Source organism: Acanthaster planci, linkage group LG02 (genome assembly GCF_054643075.1).
Source record: "Acanthaster planci isolate LZ-2023a linkage group LG02, COTS_SCS, whole genome shotgun sequence".
NCBI lineage: Eukaryota > Metazoa > Echinodermata > Asteroidea > Valvatida > Acanthasteridae > Acanthaster > Acanthaster planci.
In genome coordinates this window covers 20,138,741-20,157,907 of record NC_141778.1, presented here as the reverse complement: position 1 = coordinate 20,157,907, position 19,167 = coordinate 20,138,741, and the positions used below count along the sequence as shown (strand labels likewise).

The following is a 19,167-nucleotide window of genomic DNA, read 5'->3' as shown; positions in this document are numbered from 1 at the left end:
CTTTCCCACAGATTGCCGGCTTGGAATCCAATTACCGAGAGGAGACCTCACATCAAATCAGTGAACCCCATAGAAACCACCGCAAATTGAGCACCAAGCTATTTGTGGCAAATGCCACCATCTTTGACAATGGGACATTTGTCTGCATTGTCAGTACCCACGTGGACAGTTCCTCAGCGGAGGTGAAAATCACTGTTTTGTGTAAGTTGCACTTGCTTGTCTGTGTTATCTGTCAAATAAAAATTAAGCATACGTCAATGTTACAGATCTTTTTAGATAATCAAACACCTTAAAATTGTTTGGAACTTTTGTTGTGGGAAAACTTTTCAATTGGCCTTCCTCACAAGTCATTGTATTGAATTGAGAAAGAGGTTAACACTATTGTGTCAGCAACCTGAGAATGAAGCTGAAAGCAAGACAAGAAGTTCAGTACAGATTAATGTCATTCATGCTGATGAATAATATAAAATTTGTGATTAATTATATAAAAAGTTCTAAGCTGCATTGAAAAATAAACGTGAAAGTGAGGCGAGGAACCCTGAATAGTCTGACACTACCAATTTATAAATCACAGAGGATAAGAACAAGATAAGAATAATATTTTGGGATTAAAAATGGTTTCCCTGTTCATTTGGTTTCTCTGACCTACAAATTTGTCATCAATGCAAAAATCTTTATTTCCCCCCCTCTTTAAAAACCAGCTGGAGACCAGCTGTTCACAAACGGGCCACCACATTTCTTGGAAGTGCCCCGCTATCTGAATCTCAGCGAAGGGGAACCGCTGGAACTGAACTGCTCGGGCGCCTACACCCTCGAATGGAACTACCCTCCAAGCATCCAGTCCCGCGTCAACATGAGTTCCAGGGCCTGTCCACTTTGCCCTCCTGACTCCCAGCACATCAGTGTCCTGAGGGTGGACAGCGTCGGCTATAGTGATGCAGGGAGCTATCGGTGTATCTACAGTCGGTACCTTGATCATATCAATAGTGGCACAGCGGCCCAGGTAGATGTGACCGTGACAGGGAAAGGTGAGGCTATAAGTACCATATGTGACGGTCATAAATTTGTGCCCTACTTTAATATCTCCCATTTATTTTGCTTAAACCATATCCCTATTATGTAATAATTTCTTTATCTACCTACAGACATTATTCAAATAAGAGAAGTACCCTTATGTTAGTCTTGCACTTTGCATTTTTCCTCCATACTCTTCGTGACTAAGACTCGTTCGTACTGGTTTTTTAAGAAAGAAAAAGGAGAGAGAAGGAAAGCATTCAAACATCTCTCGTGTGTTTTTGTGTTTCGCTGAACTTCAGAGTAGTAGAAGGTTAGAGCATTAGAGTTTGAAAGATAGAAGTTCTCCTTACTTTACATGATTTGCGTAACCTCAAAAGCAGTCCTGAGCTACATGTAGTTCAGCTTTAGAATGTCAGTTACTCTAATAATGCATTTCTTAAAGATTGTATTTCTTATCATAAAATTACACTTAATTTTTTGTGCAGGTTCAGCATGTATTTATATATCCATGCCAGTTTTTAGATTTTTTCTTGGATGAAAATCCAGTTACACTGATCCTGTCTGTATATGTGTTTTTTTTGAGGTGTGCTCTTCTGGTGCACCTTGATTTACATGTATAAGCTTCGAGAAAATTTAGTGCATAGTCGTCCAAATTTAGATTCTCGTAATTTAAATGGAAATGGTTTTATCATGACTAAACAGCAAATAGTCATCTTGTAGTTTTTTTGATTTTTTGAAATCGGACTGTTCTGAATAAAATAAATACATGTATCATTGTTACAAACAGATGCCAGTCTTCTTAGAGATGGTCCCCCACGCATTCACGCAAACTTCTCTGCAATTATTGCTGCCGAGAATGCAACCATTGAGGTGAGCTGCTCGGGGGCGTCCACCCTGGAGTGGCTGTACCCAGATACGGTGGCGGCCCGGGTCCAGTTCACGACCGTTGGGTGTCTCACGTGCCCAAGGGCGCTACGGTACAAAAGCATCCTGAAGATCAAGAACGCGGTGTACACCGACACGAGCCTCTACCGGTGTGTATATGGGAGGCACTCCAATAGCATCACCAATGAGACGTCATCGGATGTTTACATATATGTGAGAAGTCCGGGTGAGTCAAAGTTCATTTTCAACCTGTGTTTCTTTTTTTTCCCTTTCCAAGTGTGGCCTTATCTTCCTGACAGATGTTTCCATCTAACTAAAATCCTGAATCACTGAAGCACAAGTAACTAACTGTTCAGATGAATGACACTGTTGCAGCTGCTGTGGGACAAGTGCAGGTTCCACCCAGATCAAACACGTGGCCTAGCTTTTCAATCCTGTACACAGCTTCACTCATGTGGCTTTTACCTAACACACGTCACAGGTGTTTCCTCCTAAGAGTGGAAACTTGCACACCAAAAAAACCCACAAAATTTCAGTGCCGTACACACTGAATGGAAAGGCCATTACAGTTGATTCAGTGTTGTTTATTTTTCTTGACTTGAGATCGCATTGCAAAACGATGTAAATATTCGATATAAAAGATTTCCTTTCCAGTAAGGTAATACCTCCCTTCCACGTCTAGGCCATATTTTTCTGCCTTTGCCCAACAATGAGAACACCGTCATCATCTTCAGAGATGAGCCGTTTGTCATACCGTGTCGTGTCACCGATCCTGTGGCGACCGTCACACTGACCTATGAGCAGGATGCGGTGAAGGTGGGGAACGGAGTTGCATACAACCCCCAGTCGGGCTTCTTGGTAACCGGCAGGGAGTGGGATGGTGTGGTGGCTTGCAAAGGGAACATAAGCGAGCGGTGGCAGATACAACTCTTTGAAGTCCATTTGGCAGGTGGGCGAGGCAAACACAGCTCAATTTTACTTGTGAATGTGAATTTTTCCTGCTGTTTTCTCAGTGAGCACAGGCCACGGAGCTTGACTGTGTAAAGACTAATGTCAAGTTAGTTAATTTAGTTAGAATGCAGGCATGATATGAAGGAAAATGCAATGTAAGCCCCTAGAGAAACTTGATGCACAGTCTTGTGTAATGCATCTTTACATGCGGTTATTGATCAGTTGCATCGGTTTGAGATTAGTTGAATTTTAGAGATGAAAACTAAACACATCTTGACTCTTCTTTTGCCAAATTGCAAAATGCTCAATGTGCATGAGTAATTTTTGTGATTTTTTTGTCTCAGATTCCAAACAGTTGTTCCTGCCAGCTCCAGACCAGAACATCATCACCAGCGATATGGAGCCGCTCATCATTCCATGCCGTACCACCGACAGGAGGACTGAGGTCTCCCTCATCCTGGAGTACAACAGCCTGGTCAACATCGATGGGGTGACGGTGAGCTATCACCCGGCGGTGGGATTCAACATCACGGCCAACCAGGAGCTATTTCACGGCTTTGTGTTCTGCGAGGGCCAGCTGGGCAAGGTCCAACAGCAGCAGATGTTCATCGTGACTTACGAAGGTTTGTTACCAGACAAACGGGCGGTATTCTGGCCCAATTCATTTATCATTTATTTAGCAACACTCTAACAGAATATGACCCTTTTTTATCAATTCATCCGTGTTCTTAATTATAGTGCTACATTCTGAAAGAACTATCATAAAAGTTCACAAACTGTAGAAAACAAGTAATGTTGTGATTGATGTTGAAATGTATCAATTGCAACTGATACATGTAAGTAGATGTGCAGTAGCTAGACCAAACAGGTCAAATTTGGCATTATTTAGAATTCATGTCATACTGGGAAATCAAAGACCCGAGTTAGAGCTGAAACGTGTGACTCGGGACTTTGAAAGAGTGCCATTAGGAATAAAGACTTTGCTTGCATAGGCATTGTGGGGAAGTGCAGTAGCATTGCCAGCCATTAAGAACAAGAGTAAAAGATCAGTGAACGGAACAAAGGAAAAGGAAGGAGGTAATTACAACCAGTGGAGCTATATGGGCAGATCCTGCCAGGAAGAGAAATTCCCCATGTTGGCTTTGTCCCTGCTCCCAACACAGAATAATAAACACTCAGTGCATGTACGTGCCAGCCAGTCATAGGTCAGCTGAAGTGGCCCTGTTGCCACCGAGTCCATGCCTGAAACCAATTTACGATTACAACTTCCTGACTGCCAGATTTTATCATTTGCAACTCCGTCAATCAGAAATCAATGTTTCAAGTTTCGGATTACACTTTAGCACACATGCAAGCTCTCTGCCCGTTCCTTAAGCCCAAAGGAAGAAGAACGATTTGTTAAAGGGGGGTTGTAATGGTTTATACAAGTAGATAGAGCAGTCTGGTATTGTCTGAGGAGATAGGAAATGTCATTGCAAAATACCTGTCTCTTTTTCACAAGCATGGCAAGATAAGAGCTAGTGTTTATAAAATGTATTCCTGCCTGTTTAGTGAATGGAAACTGGGGAGTGGCATATTGCTGGCAGTGTATCGACCGATTCGTGGAAAAGAAAAACAACGCCAGCCCACTTGAGTGACGTAGGATTGGATCGGACTGTTTAAGTCATTTCCTCCCGCCTCTTTCCCTTTCTCTCCTTCCTCACCAGTGAGCAGCCCGCTGGCCAAGCCGGAGATATTTGCCAGCAAGACGGAGGTGATCCAGGGCTGGGAGGGGTTTGAGGTGACCTGTGAGGTAGACATGCCATCGAGGAGCATGCTGGAACTCACGTGGGACTACCCAGGAAGGGGGGTAAGGGGACGCAGTTCCACAGCCGTGATTTTTGATGACTCATGCATGCAGCACAGAGTCCTTCACCCAACCTTATTGAATGTAGTATGCCGTGAATATTCTTATGCCGTGGATTCTTGCACTGAATTGTGTCATTTTTATCTGAGTCGCAATTGTGGTTAGGTTTTTAATTGTCAAAACTGTAATACCGAGCTTGACATATTCAAACTTTCTTTGATACGGTAGAGCCGACTGAATCTCTGAATTGAATCTGTTGTCTCTCTGGAAGCAATTGCTAAACAGGAAGTGCCCAATGTAAAGTAGAAATCTGGAGTTTCTATGACTAATACTTTCCATGTGAAGTACCGTTTGAAATGTAAAACTTCACACACTTGCTCACTGCTTATCAGTAACACTCGAATTTCCAGGGCAAGGTATCAAGTGAAGGTAGCTGAGGCTTTCCTTTGGACTCTGGTTTAAAAAAAAACCAGATTGTTTGAATTTCAAAATATTCGTCTGAAAACATCCTTAAATGGGATCACTGTAAGTGAGTTTGTTGATCCAGTTTTACTTTTACTCCTCACCAATATCAAGCCCTGGAGTAAAGTTGCAGATGTCCCCACCCACCATGCAGCTACATGTACTTAACATTTGTGTTTAATAACCCAAAGGGTTAGCTGTGATATGAGGGTCTTGGCCTCAGGCGCGGTTCTAGAATCAGTTGTTGGGGGGCAGATTCTTCTTGCTTGACGTCACCTTTAACTTTCGCTACTGCTTTTTCAATTTGCAGTTTTTTAGGGGGGGGGACTGCCAGAGATTTTGCTGGTGATATTTCAAAGAGTGTACCATCAGTACAGATTTGATCAGAGTTTGAGCAGAACAGGCCAACATTAGCTGCAGTTAAGGCCACTTCGTACTTCGGACAAACTCAATGTCACAAAATATTGGTAGTGAAACTTGCTGGAGTTGACATGTGTTCAACTTTTGTGAATTTGACTCATGAATATTTGACCGTACATCACAGTTTTACATTTGATTTTACTTTTGAGCCAAGTATGAACTGACTGTCATTTGTACAAACCGACATTTTCATGTACAAAGTAAGACAGTTTCAGGAAACTGATCACATCTTTACGGCCCTTGGGAATTCATCTACTTATCGGATTCCAGATTCAAGAGCACGAGTCCAACTATCGAGAGGAGAGAACATCACTTATTATCACTGAGCCATCCAGCATCTCACACAAGTTCAGCAGTAAATTGTTTGTACTCAACACAACCCAGTATGACAATGGCACGTACTTCTGCACTGTCCAGGCTGGTGACGAGATTGTCACATCAGAGATTGACATCCAAGTGATATGTAAGTTTGCATACGCTTCTTTAGATGAAGATGACAATGTCCATTTTGTTATTTTCTTGATTGAAATAGTTGTGTTTAAAGTCTATTGGGAAATCTGTGATCTTTTTTGGAGGGATTATAACATCTTGGAACTACTTATGGTATCAATTATTTGCAGTCATTGGAATAAAATGAACACTCTGGGAGGTCAATTCAATTTTTTGTTTAGCTGGAACGCGTCTCTACGAAGTTGGCCCACCACGCCTTGACAGTCCATCGGCGCCACTAATCATCACCAAAGGCGAGTCCTTAGAGCTCTCCTGCTCGGGTGCCTACACCCTGGAGTGGAACTACCCTCAGAGCATCCAGTCCCATGTTATGCTATCCTCCAGGGCCTGTCCGACTTGTTCGCCAAAAGCCAGACACGCCAGCATCCTCCGCGTAGAGAACATCGGCTATGGCGATTCCGGGAAGTACCAGTGCGTCTACAGTCGGTATATGAATCACCTTAACAGTGGCACAGCTGTCCAAGTTGACGTGCATGTCACCGGCAGTGGTGAGTTAAAAAGTCTATCTTGAACGAATATTGGTGTCGATCCACCTGCCACACTATCTTATACATTTCATAACTGAATTACAAGGAACTGGAGAAGGATGCATGTACACTGACCCTAACAGTCTCTTCAGGGCGAAAGGATTTACAACTTAGTAAAGATTTTGGCATCACCTTGACCTTGAAGTGCGAACCAGGCCGGGGTTGTGACTGTGACTCAGCGGTTTACCGGTTGAAAGAGGATTACATTCAGCTTCCTTTTTCTGAAACTAAAGTACTTTGGAATCGAAGATATTGAAATCAAAGTGGAGTCTCCAATTTGTGCCTGGTCCGGAAAGGGGGAAAGTAGCTCTTGTCACATTGGATTGCGACTTCCCCGAATGTCAGTTGAGATCCACATTAACCCTCAGATTTTTTTTCTCAGATGTTCATCTTCTCCGAGTCGGCCCACCCCACATTAATGTCAACTCGTCTGAGCTGGTCTTTGTGGATAATACGACAGTTGAGTTGGACTGCACGGGTGCCTACACCCTAGAGTGGTTGTATCCGGCCAGTGTGGCCCCCAGGGTCACCCTGACATCGGTGGCCTGCCCAACATGCCCCCAGTCGCTACGATACCGCAGTGTGCTGCGGATCGATAAGATGGAATACCAGGACACAGGCTTCTATCGCTGTGTCTACAGCCGACACTTGGACAGCATTACCAATGAGACTGCCACCGGGATTTACATATACGTCAAGAGTAAGTATTCAGTCTGTGACGTAGAAATTCAACCCTGTGGCACTTTTTTGGCAGTGTTGTGAATTCTGATACAACCTGTTGATGTTATTCCTTGGCTGTAGGTGCTGTGAAGTTGTTCCTCCCGCAACCCAATCCAAACATCCTGAAGATTCCGGAGGACCGTCCATTCATCATCCCCTGCCGAGTGAGCGACCCCCAGGCCGGTGTCACACTCACCCTCAATGGCCAGCCACCTGACGACATCGGCTGGTGGTATGACCCTCAGGTGGGGTTCACCATACCGCCCGTCAGCTGGAATGGACGGGTGGTGTGCTACGCCCAAATGGAAAACGTCCACGAGGAGCAGTCCTTCATACTCATCCTTGAAGGTGTGGATTGAGCAAATGTTTCATGGATGCAAAATCATCCACTGTTATAATTTTGTTGACTGGTTTGGCCGCTACAATTAGAAGCCGTTTCTGAGGTGGGCTCTCATCCACTTATGTGTTACTTACATTCTTAAATTTAAGGCACAATTTCTTTAGTACTGTACAAAGCTGCCTGGTTGTCCTAACTTGGCACCGCCTCAGAAATAGCAGTCTAATTGCAGTCAACTCTATTGAGTTGTTTCTGCAATTTATGTGAGCTGTGTACTCTTGTCACGGATGTGGAAATGTCACATGTTGATGACTTCATACTTTATATTCCTTTAATTTGATGTGCTATGATTTGCCTGCAGCTGAAGCCTACACGCCTAATCCGATGGTATACGCCAGCGCAGTGGAAGTTATAGAGGGCAAAGAAGGGTTCAATGTCACCTGTGAGGTGGAGGCTCCCTTGGGCGCTCTGGAATCACTGACCTGGGACTATCCAGCCAAACAGGTAACATCATTCTTACGTCCTCTCTCTCTGGGTGGGGGGGGGGGTATTTCAAAACCCTGTCTGTTCTCTAGTGACTCTTAAACAGCGCCCTCAGATTGCCACTTACAAGCACCCAAGTCCAAATGGAGTACATCTCAGGGGATTCAAGATGGCAGTCACCACGAATTACGAAAAGTGAAATTCTGAAATGGCTGTATGTAAAAAGTGACAAAGGCAAATCTTCTGTTATTTTTTTAAGGCCTTCTAATTAAGAAAAAAAAATGCTCATGGCTTCTGAACTGATGCGCTGAATGAGTGCTTTCAATTCTTGGCATTCAGAACCCAGTTCTTATGTTCATGTAACACTAGAATCAGATTTCAATTACTTTGGGGATGGCCACGTGAATTAGTCTCTAGCATCCTGCAAAGGTATATGTGTCACTTTATACTCTGTCCTCCTCCAACCAGCAGACTGATGAACGGAGTTCCAGTTACCAGGAGACAACCACCTCCGAGGAGATCGGGCGTACTCTGGTGCATCTTGTGAGTTCGTTGACTGTGGAGAATGCAACAGAACACGACAACGGCCTGTACACGTGCACTGCGTCCAGCTTCAGCCACCAGCAGTCAGCCACGATACCTGTCCGTGTGCTAGGTAAGCTGCCAATCAGGACAAATCAGCTTGGTCAAGTGTGGTTAGTCTAGGTTGAAAACACACCTTGTTATTTGATTCTTTGCTAAAAGTGCAGGTGGTTTCAGATGCTTTCCTTGCTACTGACCCAACCTGGAATTTGAATAGTTCTGCCCACATTTCTCTCTCCAATGTCTTCTACAAATGCTTTTCTAAAGGTTCTCTCTCACTCTCATTTTGTTCTTTTTGCAAATTATTCTTTCTTTGGACCAGATCCAGACATGTTGTTCCTGCCGGCCAGTGAGCACGTCCTCATTGCAGACGACTCTTCCCCTTTCATCATTCCTTGCCGGACTGCCGACCCGGACATCCAGGTCTCCCTGGTCATTGGCTACAAGTCGGAGGTCAGGCCGGATGACCCGACCATCACCTATGACCCCAGGCTGGGTTTCAACGTGACGGCCGACCAGGAGAGGTTCCATGGACTCGTTCGCTGTCAGGCACAGCTGGGAAACATCCAGCAGCAGCAGATGTTCACAGTCAACTACGAAGGTGCACTCCCCAAACCATCTCCTGATGCATATATATTTTGAATCAAAGAGGTCTGTTCAGATAACATCTCCAGAACTGAGAATTGCATGAAACGATCAATTTGGAGGAGAGCCCTATTCTAAAGAGTCACATACTAAATTCTGGTTTGGGAGTATTCCCTACCGAAAATGGCCCATTCAAACCAATTGATTTTTGAATTGGTTTTAATTGGAATGAATTGGGTCCAGTTGGCCATCAATTGGTGCTCAATTGGTTTCAGTTGGTATGTTTTCTCTCCCATTTGTTTTTCCCCCATCGATTGGAGATTTCAAATGGGACGCAATTGGTTCCAATTGGTATGCTTTCTCTCTGTTTGTTTTCCTCAATCAATTGGAAATTTGAAATGGGACGCAACTGGTTCCAATTGGTTTGCTTTCAGCTTTTCCCCCCATCAAATGGATTTTTCAAATGGGACTCAATTGGTTTGAATTGGTATTGAAATGGTTTCAATTGGTTCTTCGGTTGGTTACAATTGGATAGTGAATTGGTATTCAAATGGTGTCAATTGGTTTGAAATGGTTCAACTAAGAAAAGGTCCGAATTTACTATTCAAACCATTTGAATCCAATTTATTCCAATTGATTCCAAGCATAGGCAATTGGTTTTGGAAGTGGTTATTGAATTGGTAAGTGAATTGGATTCAATTGGTATGTGAATTGGATCCAATGGGTAAGTGAATTGGACATTTTCAGTAGGGTTGTCTTGAAAATAATCGTTTACAGTTGGGTACAACACAGTAGCACATTTCCACTATAAAGGGGGCATTTTGAATGAAGCAGATCATTACTGAGTTTTGAGATGGGCCCTCCGAGACAAGTCTCCCTGTACTCTTGCTAGTCAACGTCAACGGAAGTTTACCTCTTTCATGTTGTTTTGAAGCGGTCATTAGATTCAATATTTCCTCTGTGTTCAATGACAGTGAACAGCCCCCTGGTGGCCCCAGCGATACAGGCCAGCAAGATGGAGGTGATCCAGGGCTGGGAGGGGTTTGAGGTGACCTGCGAGGTAGACATGCCGCTCAGGAGCAGCCTGGAGCTCAGCTGGGACTACCCAGGAAAGGGGGTAAGCCAACAACAACTGGGTTTGGGGGTAAATTTGTGGGTAGGCATTAATGACAGTGGTGATTGGACAATAAGGCAGTGTCCAGAGTGATAATATGCATTTGTTGCTTCATTTGCTAGTTTTAATGACGTGGGATTTTTACATGGCGTTTAACCATAGAGAGTTGACTTTTTCTGTCGGGCGGTTTCTGTTTTCTGAATGCGAAACAGACTATACTGTCCAGGGAAAGATTGTAAAAATTCAAAACTATCCAAGATAGACTGATTATGATACAGATTGTATAACTATGCATTCAACCTTGTCAAACCTATCCCATAAAGACAGATTATAATAGATTGTATAACTATGCATTCAACCTTGTCAAACCTATCCCATAAAGACAGATTATAATAGATTGTATAACTATGCATTCAACCTTGTCAAAACTAGCCCAGATAGATGGATTTTGATAGATTGAATAACTATGCATTCAACCTTGTCAAACCTATCCCATAAAGACAGATTATAATTGATTGTGTAACTATGCATTCAACCTTGTCAAACCTATCCCATAAAGACAGATTATAATTGATTGTGTAACTATGCATTCAACCTTGTCAAACCTATCCCATAAAGACAGATTATAATTGATTGTATAACTATGCATTCAACCTTGTCAAACCTATCCCATAAAGACAGATTATAATTGATTGTGTAACTATGCATTCCACCTTGTCAAACCTATCCCATAAAGACAGATTATAATAGATTGTATAACTATGCATTCAACCTTGTCAAACCTATCCCATAAAGACAGATTATAATTGATTGTGTAACTATGCATTCAACCTTGTCAAACCTATCCCATAAAGACAGATTATAATTGATTGTATAACTATGCATTCAACCTTGTCAAACCTATCCCATAAAGACAGATTATAATTGATTGTGTAACTATGCATTCAACCTTGTCAAACCTATCCCATAAAGACAGATTATAATTGATTGAATAACTATGCATTCAACCTTGTCAAACCTATCCCATAAAGACAGATTATAATTGATTGTATAACTATGCATTCAACCTTGTCAAACCTATCCCATAAAGACAGATTATAATAGATTGTATAACTATGCATTCAACCTTGTCAAAACTAGCCCAGATAGATGGATTTTGATAGATTGAATAACTATGCATTCAACCTTGTCAAAACTAGCCCAGATACATAGACTCTCATACAGTGAAAATCTGTTGATTCCACTTTCTTCAGTCTGAGCCCATACTTTTGGTTGTTTGGAATCGGTGAATGCAGCTTGCAGTGGCATGCTATTTTCCCCCACAAGGCCAGCCTAAATGTCCGACTTGAAATCATCCTAGAAGGGAATGCAGTCACCAGACTGGGCGGTTCATTTCACTTGACTTCCTGTTTCCCCCTTGGAAGGATCACGCAAGAACAGGTCCCAATTCCCAAGGTTAGGTGCGCAAGCTCTCTGGGAATCCGAAAGTGTTCCAGTGAGCATCGCAGATGCGAAGAAGAAGATGATTCAGTAGACAGTGGGTGTTGGATTTCTTGAAAAGGAAATCCAGGAAATGAATGAAACTTGAACTTTAGAATGTTCTCTGGGGGTTGATATTAAGCAGTGCTTATGTGCATACAATCAGAGGATACAATGTCAGTATTCAGGGGAACCTGATAATAAATTAAGTTCCCTCATCATTTGTCATGGTCAGTCACCTGCTAAACATCCATTCTAAGAATTTATCTCATAATCTTTTATGTACGTTTTGACAAGAGTCACTTCTATTTATATGTCTTATATGATAATGTGAAAAGGGAGAACTGATCGATGAATGTCTTTGAATGTTCTGTGTGTGTCAGTATGCACCATGTGCAGATGAGGAACAATCATAATTCTTGATGATTTTGTCTAACCCCGAAAAATGTTACCCGGTGTTAATGTATTTGTGGTTAATATTGAGCTTTGTTAAATGACTTTTGCACACAGTCTCTATTCTTATTAAAAGCATGGAATACCTCAAAGCTATCCTGAGTACAAGACATTTTTATGTCATATAAGTTTTTGTTAATTATTTTTTAAGATGAAGTGAAACTCTAAATGCTGTGCCATGGATGCAACCCACGAGTAGAGCAGATGCTTTGTAACAGCATAAGAACATACTGGTAATAAAACTCATCTGGCGTGGATAAGCTGTGTTATTATCGCACAGAGCAAAGTGAAACCCATTTACTGATTGATTTTTAGTGAATACCAATGCATTTTTGTGAAACTGTACATAATACATGCTCAATTCTGAGCATTCCGCAAACTAACATACTTCCATCAAGTTTTACTGCGCACAGCAGTCCACAGCTCTAGTAGTGTAACTGAGTAGCAATCCGTCTTCTCTATTGGCAGATTGCTGAATGGCAGTCCAACTACAAAGAAGAGAGAACATCTCGGCACATCACCGAGCCCTCCAGGAGCTACCGGAAGTTTGTCAACCGACTGGTGGTCCAGAATTCCACGGAGCACGATAGCGGCATGTACGTCTGCACAGCACAGAAGAACCTGGAGAGCATCTCCTCGGAGATCCGCATCAATACAATTCGTAAGTTTGGCATCGTGCGGAGACTTCAGAATGGGTGTTGCGAGATAAAGGACGTCAATGTTGCAAGAGGAGATATGTTACCAATTTCCTGCAAGTTTCCTTTCTACGTCTCTCATACCTTTGATTCACAGTATGCTGTTTGTTTTATTTAACAGCCGGTGCTCAACTCAAAGAGATGGGCCCACCCCACCTCCAGGACACGCCCACCCGCCTGACCATCATTGACGGGGAGACCCTGGAGCTCACCTGCACGGGGGCCTACACCTTAGAGTGGGACTACCCCCAGAGCATCCAATCTCACGTCATGCTGTCATCCAGGGCCTGCCCGGTCTGCCCACCCCAGGCCCGGCACACCAGCATCCTCCGCGTGGAGAATATCGGGTACAGCGATTCGGGGAGCTACCGGTGCATCTACAGCCGGTACACAAAACACATCAACAGCGGCACGGCTACACATGCAGTCATTGTGGTCACCAGTAATGGTGAGCAGGCCAATCTGAGACATGTCAGTGACCTGTAATTTCAGTGCAGTGCAAACTGATTAAAGACTTTCACTTTTTTTTCTAAAGCCCTGCAGTGTGGGCAAGTAATACCACGACGAAAGAAAGCTCTTTGACTCCATTAAACAGAAACTTCCCTGCCAAAATTCCAATGTTTCAGTCATGTTTCAAACACCTGCCTCCTCTTTTCCTTCAGACACTAGTGTGCATCAAGTTGGTCCCCCAGTCATCCACGTGGATGGCCCGGACCTGCTAACCAACGAAAATGCCTCCGTCGAAATAACTTGCACCGGCGCCTACACCCTGGAGTGGCTTTATCCCTCCTCCGCAACCCACAAGGTCACCCCGACTTCCACGGCCTGCCCAACCTGTCCCCCGGCTTTGCGTCACCGGAGCATCCTTAGAATCGACAGGTTGACCTACATGGACACCAATGCCTACAAGTGTGTGTACAGCCGCTTCTCGGAAAACATCAACATCAATACATCGGCAGAAGTGTACATCTTTGTGCGGAGCAATGGTAAGTGGTTCATATCCGCACATCAGGTCTCTCTGTTTATGTACAGTGTGTAGAATAGTGCATGTATTATTAGGTTCACAGTGGGAAATATACCGCCACGTACGCCGTTGCTCTTTCCTGGGTCTCTCTCTGTTAATCAGAAGTTGAATTGAGTGATGCCTCGTAGTTTCTCCGTCTATGGAGGTAGTAATGGCTTATCCAGGTCTTTGATTGGAGGGGGACAACTTACCCCCACTGCCCCAGTGGATATGCCACAGGGAGGGAAGCTAGTGGGAGACAGTATGAATGGAAGTCTTACACACACACACAAAGACTGTACATTACAATCAAAGTTGGTCAATTGTGCTTGGTACATTCTTTTCCATAAACTCCTTGTGCTCACACAGCGTTGTCCCCACGAAAGGAGCGCTGTTACCACGTAAAAGTAAGCAGCTCTCGTCCTTGCAAAGAGCGGATGAGGCTTGTGCTCAAGTCTCCAGTGTTTTTTTTTCCTCTGACAGATCCGTCCAACCTTTTCCTGCGCAAGCCGGACACCTCGTTCCACCACCTCATCATCTACGAGGACGAGCCCTTCGTCATCCCCTGTCGGGTCAGCAATCCGGACGCCCCCGTCAAGCTGATGCAGGACCAGACGGAGTTGGGCAGGATGGTGGGGGTCGTCTACGACCCCAAGGTGGGCTTCAAGGTCAGGTCTGGCCAGTGGAACGGCATGCTGGCCTGCACGGCCTACCACGGGGTCAACTACACCCAGCAGTTTTTCCTCACACATTTTGAAGGTGAGTCAAATCTTTTGAAGACTGTGTGACTTGGTCAGAGAAACTAAGGCTGAACAAAAAGGAAACTTAAGCTATTACATAATTGTAGATATCCTAGACTATTGTAGATAAATAGATCAACCACAAATGTACAAATCCAGGATTAGAATCTGTTAGGACTGCTCTTGACAATAATCCTTATCTGGTATGAGGTTGTTAGTCACTAGTTTTTATTTTTTTTTTATATTACAAGCAATTAGGCTATTTCCTGCAACCACTGTTTAATATTAGTATGACATTAATTCAAGTGAGAATGGTTGCTTCGTGGTAAGACTAAGAGAACCTGCAGCTAAACTATTCCATTGTGACAAGCGTCATTTGGAAAAGGTTAAGTCGGCAGATCTTGATAACTGACCTTGCACCCCTTCAATTTCCCTGTAGCCAAGTCATACAGCAAGCCAAGCCCTAAAGTCACTGCCAGCAAGTTGCAAGTTCTTCAAGGCCGCGAGGGTTTCAATGTAACATGCACGGTGGATGCGCCGCTCAGTACATCAATGAAAACGACATGGACCTACCCAGCACAGGAGGTACCTTTACCCTGCCATTCTACAGTTTTGTGTTTCCACGGGCCAGTAGGGGTACTTGGGAATGAAGGTTGGCGTGTTTCATCCGTCAGCGTATCATGCTTGCTGTCAGCAATAGAGAGATGATTACGCCTCTAATGAAAACGTCAGTGATTGAGTTACACCAGAGGAAGTGTTCCAATTTTTTTTTGGAAGGCATCGTGGCTGAGCGAGAGATTTACAAAATCAAGTTCAATTAGAAGATCTGCAGAATCAACATCGAAGTTTGTTTTCCATCATGTTTGCAATAACTTAAAACAGGTGTAAAAGTCTTACAGAAACTTTCAGGGAGCCGTGTTAGTTTTAGAGGGCTCTGCAAGTACACTGTAATATGCTTTGTGTGAAGGATGGCTCCCTGACTCCTTTGTGTGTACCAATGTGTACATAAACACATTGCTATTTTTTGTAGCCTGGCACTGCGCACATTTCCATCAAGACAGATTTGTCTTTTGTATCAAAATATTACTGCGGGTTTAATCAAAATGGTCAGAGGTATGACTGGTTTGGGTCCAGCAGCACCAGTTTTGGTGGCTGTGAAGAAACTGAAGCAATGTCTGCCACGTAACATTACGTTACACACTTCTGAGGTCAGCACCTCACTGGCCAAGTGCACATGAAGAACGCAAATGTTCCGCCGCCATCAAAATGTTCCAGTTAGAACGTATGGCAGTCTGTGCCAAAAAATGACAGGGAATCACAGCATGGTTCCCATCGGGGCATACAAGAGAATGTCTAATGGAAACACGGCTTCGTTCTCACTCCTTGCAATCCCCTTCAGAACAACTACCCTGTAAAGTACGATTCTCACGAGGAGGAGACCAAATCCAACAGCCACACCAGGAGGTACCGTCTCTACACCACGGTGCTGCACGTGGAGAATGCGACCCTACGAGATAACGGGGAGTACACCTGCACAGCTGAGAATACTATGGGCCCGGCGTCTGCTTCGATCAACATCAATGTTCTAGGTGCGACTAAAAGAAACCTCATAACATAATGTTGTGAGAGATTGCATGCAACTGAACTATGTGGTTGATAATTGCTAATTTCAATCTCTTGAAGTCTTTGCTGGTTTTCTAGTTTCTTGTACTTAATTTTGGGTAGCTGGAAGACTGCGTTGTAGTCACGAGACGTGACACAAAACCAGTTGCAAGTGACAGGGTGAATAGGAGCAAAGGAATGCTTTTGTTGCTGTTCATTCGAATGGCTTGTGACATGAATTCGGACTGGGGCTCTCGTATCAGTCTTCTGAAAGGCTTATGGGGACTTGTGATGTTCATAAGAGGTCTCATTTACACAACTGTCAGAAAATTTCAGTCTGACAGTATCAGAGAGGAAATAACCATGGAATTTCTTCTTTCCCTTTTTGTGTTTGTGTGTTTGGGGGGGGCTTCTTTTCAACAAAAGAACACGGCTACATAAACATGAATCTCATCCAGAGCAAGTTCAGCAGGAACAACAGAATGGACGTGGTGCGGGGAGAGGACAAATTCCGCATCATCTACATGGTGGAGGCCTACCCCAGGGCCCGCTTTGACTGGTACAAGGACGGTCAGATCCTGTGTCCAAAGAACAACCAGACTGACTGCAACCTGCAGGTCCGGGGGGACATTGTGCGGGCGCGATTCCGGCACATTACCGACAAGCACGCCGGCAACTACACACTGGTGGCAACCAACAAGGACGTCACTGTTAGCAAGACTGTGATTGTCTCTGTGATAGGTAGGAATTATGGTTTCAGGTTCTCACTGATGGATTCGGGATCATACTTCCCTCCCTCAAAAAACAAAACATTTTTGTTTGTGAGAAATTAGAAAAAACAATTTTTTTTTTGACCTTTCACTTCCCCTCCTTCCAAAATTATGTAAAAAGCCCCAAAATTCAGCCACACCCCTCAGAAAGACCATAAAAAATTACTTAATTTCACAATTTTTTTGACCCCCCAAAAAGCGATTGGGGCTCTTTATCTCCAATTTTTGTTGTGGATCGGCCAGTAGCGTTTCATTTAGTTTTCTTATTCATTCTGGCATTTAACAACTCCTTGGTACATTCCTCAAGTCTTATAGCTCACTATTGCAATCTCTTTCACCATTTTTTTCCTTCTTTCCTGCAGTCAGACCAGTGGTGACCATCACCTCGTGGCCCCTGCCCACCAACACCGACCCACCCCTCTACCTGGCTGGGGAGAGCTACACCTTCAACTGCAGCGCCACGGGCAAGCCCTTACCCACCGTCCGCTGGAAGTACGTGGACTGCCCCCAGAACTCCATCAACTGCAACTCGGGCAAGCACCACAACCGCTGGACCCCGGTGGACGGCCCTGGCAGCCAGCCGGAGCCAGGACGCCCAGCTGTGCTGCCTGTCACATCGCCCCAGCCACGGATCTACCGCTGCTGCGCAGAGTCCCCCAAGTTCCTCAACCTCGACACCTGTCGGGATGTTCACTTCAAGATGACTGGTAATAGGCTAAGAACATCAAGGGATTTCAAGTTCTTGATGACAGCTAATAGTTTCTCATTGTTTCTGCTCAATCATCGCTTGAACTGATAGAACTCATTTAAAGTTAAATCAGCAGTGATGTGGACCATTGATCAGCCATAACCATACTTCATTCCTTGTAGAACTTTAGAAGCAATCCTCTGTTGTAAAGTGCCGCTCTGAAACACATCCCACAGCAAGTTCCGCTCTGAAATCAGCGGATGCCTTGGACTGCATCACCTCTTAGAGCCAGATGTTTTGTAACAGAACAACTGTACAAACAGCAGAGCCCGGTACTTGGCAGGATCCCTCTCCTTGGAAAGAACTTCAATGTTTCATCAATACGTGTTCACTCAGTGAAGTCCTGCATTCATACATCAGCTTTCTTTTTCTTCTTATTTCCTATGTAGACTTGCCTGTTGGCCTGAAGGTGACCGTGGACAATCCGTCTCCCTACCAGGGCAGCAACGTCAACCTGACGTGCCGCTGGAGCACCTACGTCTTCAAGTCCATCGAGTGGCACTATCTGGGGCCCGAGAACCACACGCATCGCATCGTGCAGCACCACAACGACCGGCACATCAGCATCAAGCTGGAGGGCTTCTCCAAGCTGTCCCTGCTGACGCTGAGCAATGTGGGCCCCGCTGAGTCGGGCAACTACCAGTGCCACGCACTGATGCGGAGGGGTCACGCCAAGAGGGTGGCGGGGGTTTACGTGGAAGTCCAAGGTGAGAGGGGTTTGTTAACCACTTCACGCCAGATAACGTGTTAACATGCAAGGATTTCCTGTGTTGCATCATGGAAGACACTTATTTATGGGTAGTGCCACATTCCCGCGCTTGCAGGGATTCCCATCGGATTTGTACTTATATAAAAGCTCAAACAAGTCCTTGGAGGTTGAACATGTGTAGCACTCTCAAGCGACAGGGGGCCACTGCCAGGCGTTGTAGCAAATATTGCTCTGTAACATGGTCTCGGAGTTTCAAAAAAGCAGTAATGCAGTAACAAACGCCACAGGAATTTTGAACAAATGACCACCTGATAAAGTCAACTTTCTCAAAAGACTGTAGTTATTTTAAAAAGTTGGTTTCTCTGGCTGAATATGAAACTGTGCCCAGGACAAGTGTGACGTGAAGTAGTACCAACGGGAAGTGGTTAATGCACTTCATCTCCTTGTGGGCAACATGTATTGACGGAACCCAAGCAAGCTACTGCTGCTGTGGTAAATTACTGACAGCATCGAAAAGTACTGAAGAAGT

At 44.3% G+C, this 19,167-nt stretch overlaps 2 protein-coding genes across 2 annotated transcripts in view; one reads left to right on the top strand and one right to left on the bottom strand.

Annotated features, from left to right (window-relative positions):
• The window catches only part of pomp (proteasome maturation protein), a 194,206-nt gene that overhangs the window by 70,493 nt on the left and 104,546 nt on the right, over positions 1 to 19,167 (bottom strand). The gene's annotated exons all lie outside the window — the stretch shown is intronic.
• The window catches only part of LOC110979807 (uncharacterized), a 44,590-nt gene that overhangs the window by 13,120 nt on the left and 12,303 nt on the right, over positions 1 to 19,167 (top strand). The window contains exons 5-27 of the mRNA XM_022235877.2: positions 12 to 201; positions 702 to 1,028; positions 1,805 to 2,128; positions 2,585 to 2,851; positions 3,198 to 3,476; positions 4,560 to 4,702; positions 5,852 to 6,044; positions 6,253 to 6,579; positions 7,001 to 7,318; positions 7,420 to 7,686; positions 8,037 to 8,179; positions 8,627 to 8,813; positions 9,063 to 9,341; positions 10,300 to 10,442; positions 12,840 to 13,032; positions 13,188 to 13,514; positions 13,729 to 14,052; positions 14,553 to 14,828; positions 15,249 to 15,394; positions 16,209 to 16,398; positions 16,838 to 17,152; positions 17,544 to 17,888; positions 18,319 to 18,636. Coding sequence (XP_022091569.2) covers positions 12 to 201; positions 702 to 1,028; positions 1,805 to 2,128; positions 2,585 to 2,851; positions 3,198 to 3,476; positions 4,560 to 4,702; positions 5,852 to 6,044; positions 6,253 to 6,579; positions 7,001 to 7,318; positions 7,420 to 7,686; positions 8,037 to 8,179; positions 8,627 to 8,813; positions 9,063 to 9,341; positions 10,300 to 10,442; positions 12,840 to 13,032; positions 13,188 to 13,514; positions 13,729 to 14,052; positions 14,553 to 14,828; positions 15,249 to 15,394; positions 16,209 to 16,398; positions 16,838 to 17,152; positions 17,544 to 17,888; positions 18,319 to 18,636 — 5,821 coding nt within the window. The remainder of the gene's footprint in view (positions 1 to 11; positions 202 to 701; positions 1,029 to 1,804; positions 2,129 to 2,584; positions 2,852 to 3,197; positions 3,477 to 4,559; positions 4,703 to 5,851; positions 6,045 to 6,252; positions 6,580 to 7,000; positions 7,319 to 7,419; positions 7,687 to 8,036; positions 8,180 to 8,626; positions 8,814 to 9,062; positions 9,342 to 10,299; positions 10,443 to 12,839; positions 13,033 to 13,187; positions 13,515 to 13,728; positions 14,053 to 14,552; positions 14,829 to 15,248; positions 15,395 to 16,208; positions 16,399 to 16,837; positions 17,153 to 17,543; positions 17,889 to 18,318; positions 18,637 to 19,167) is intronic.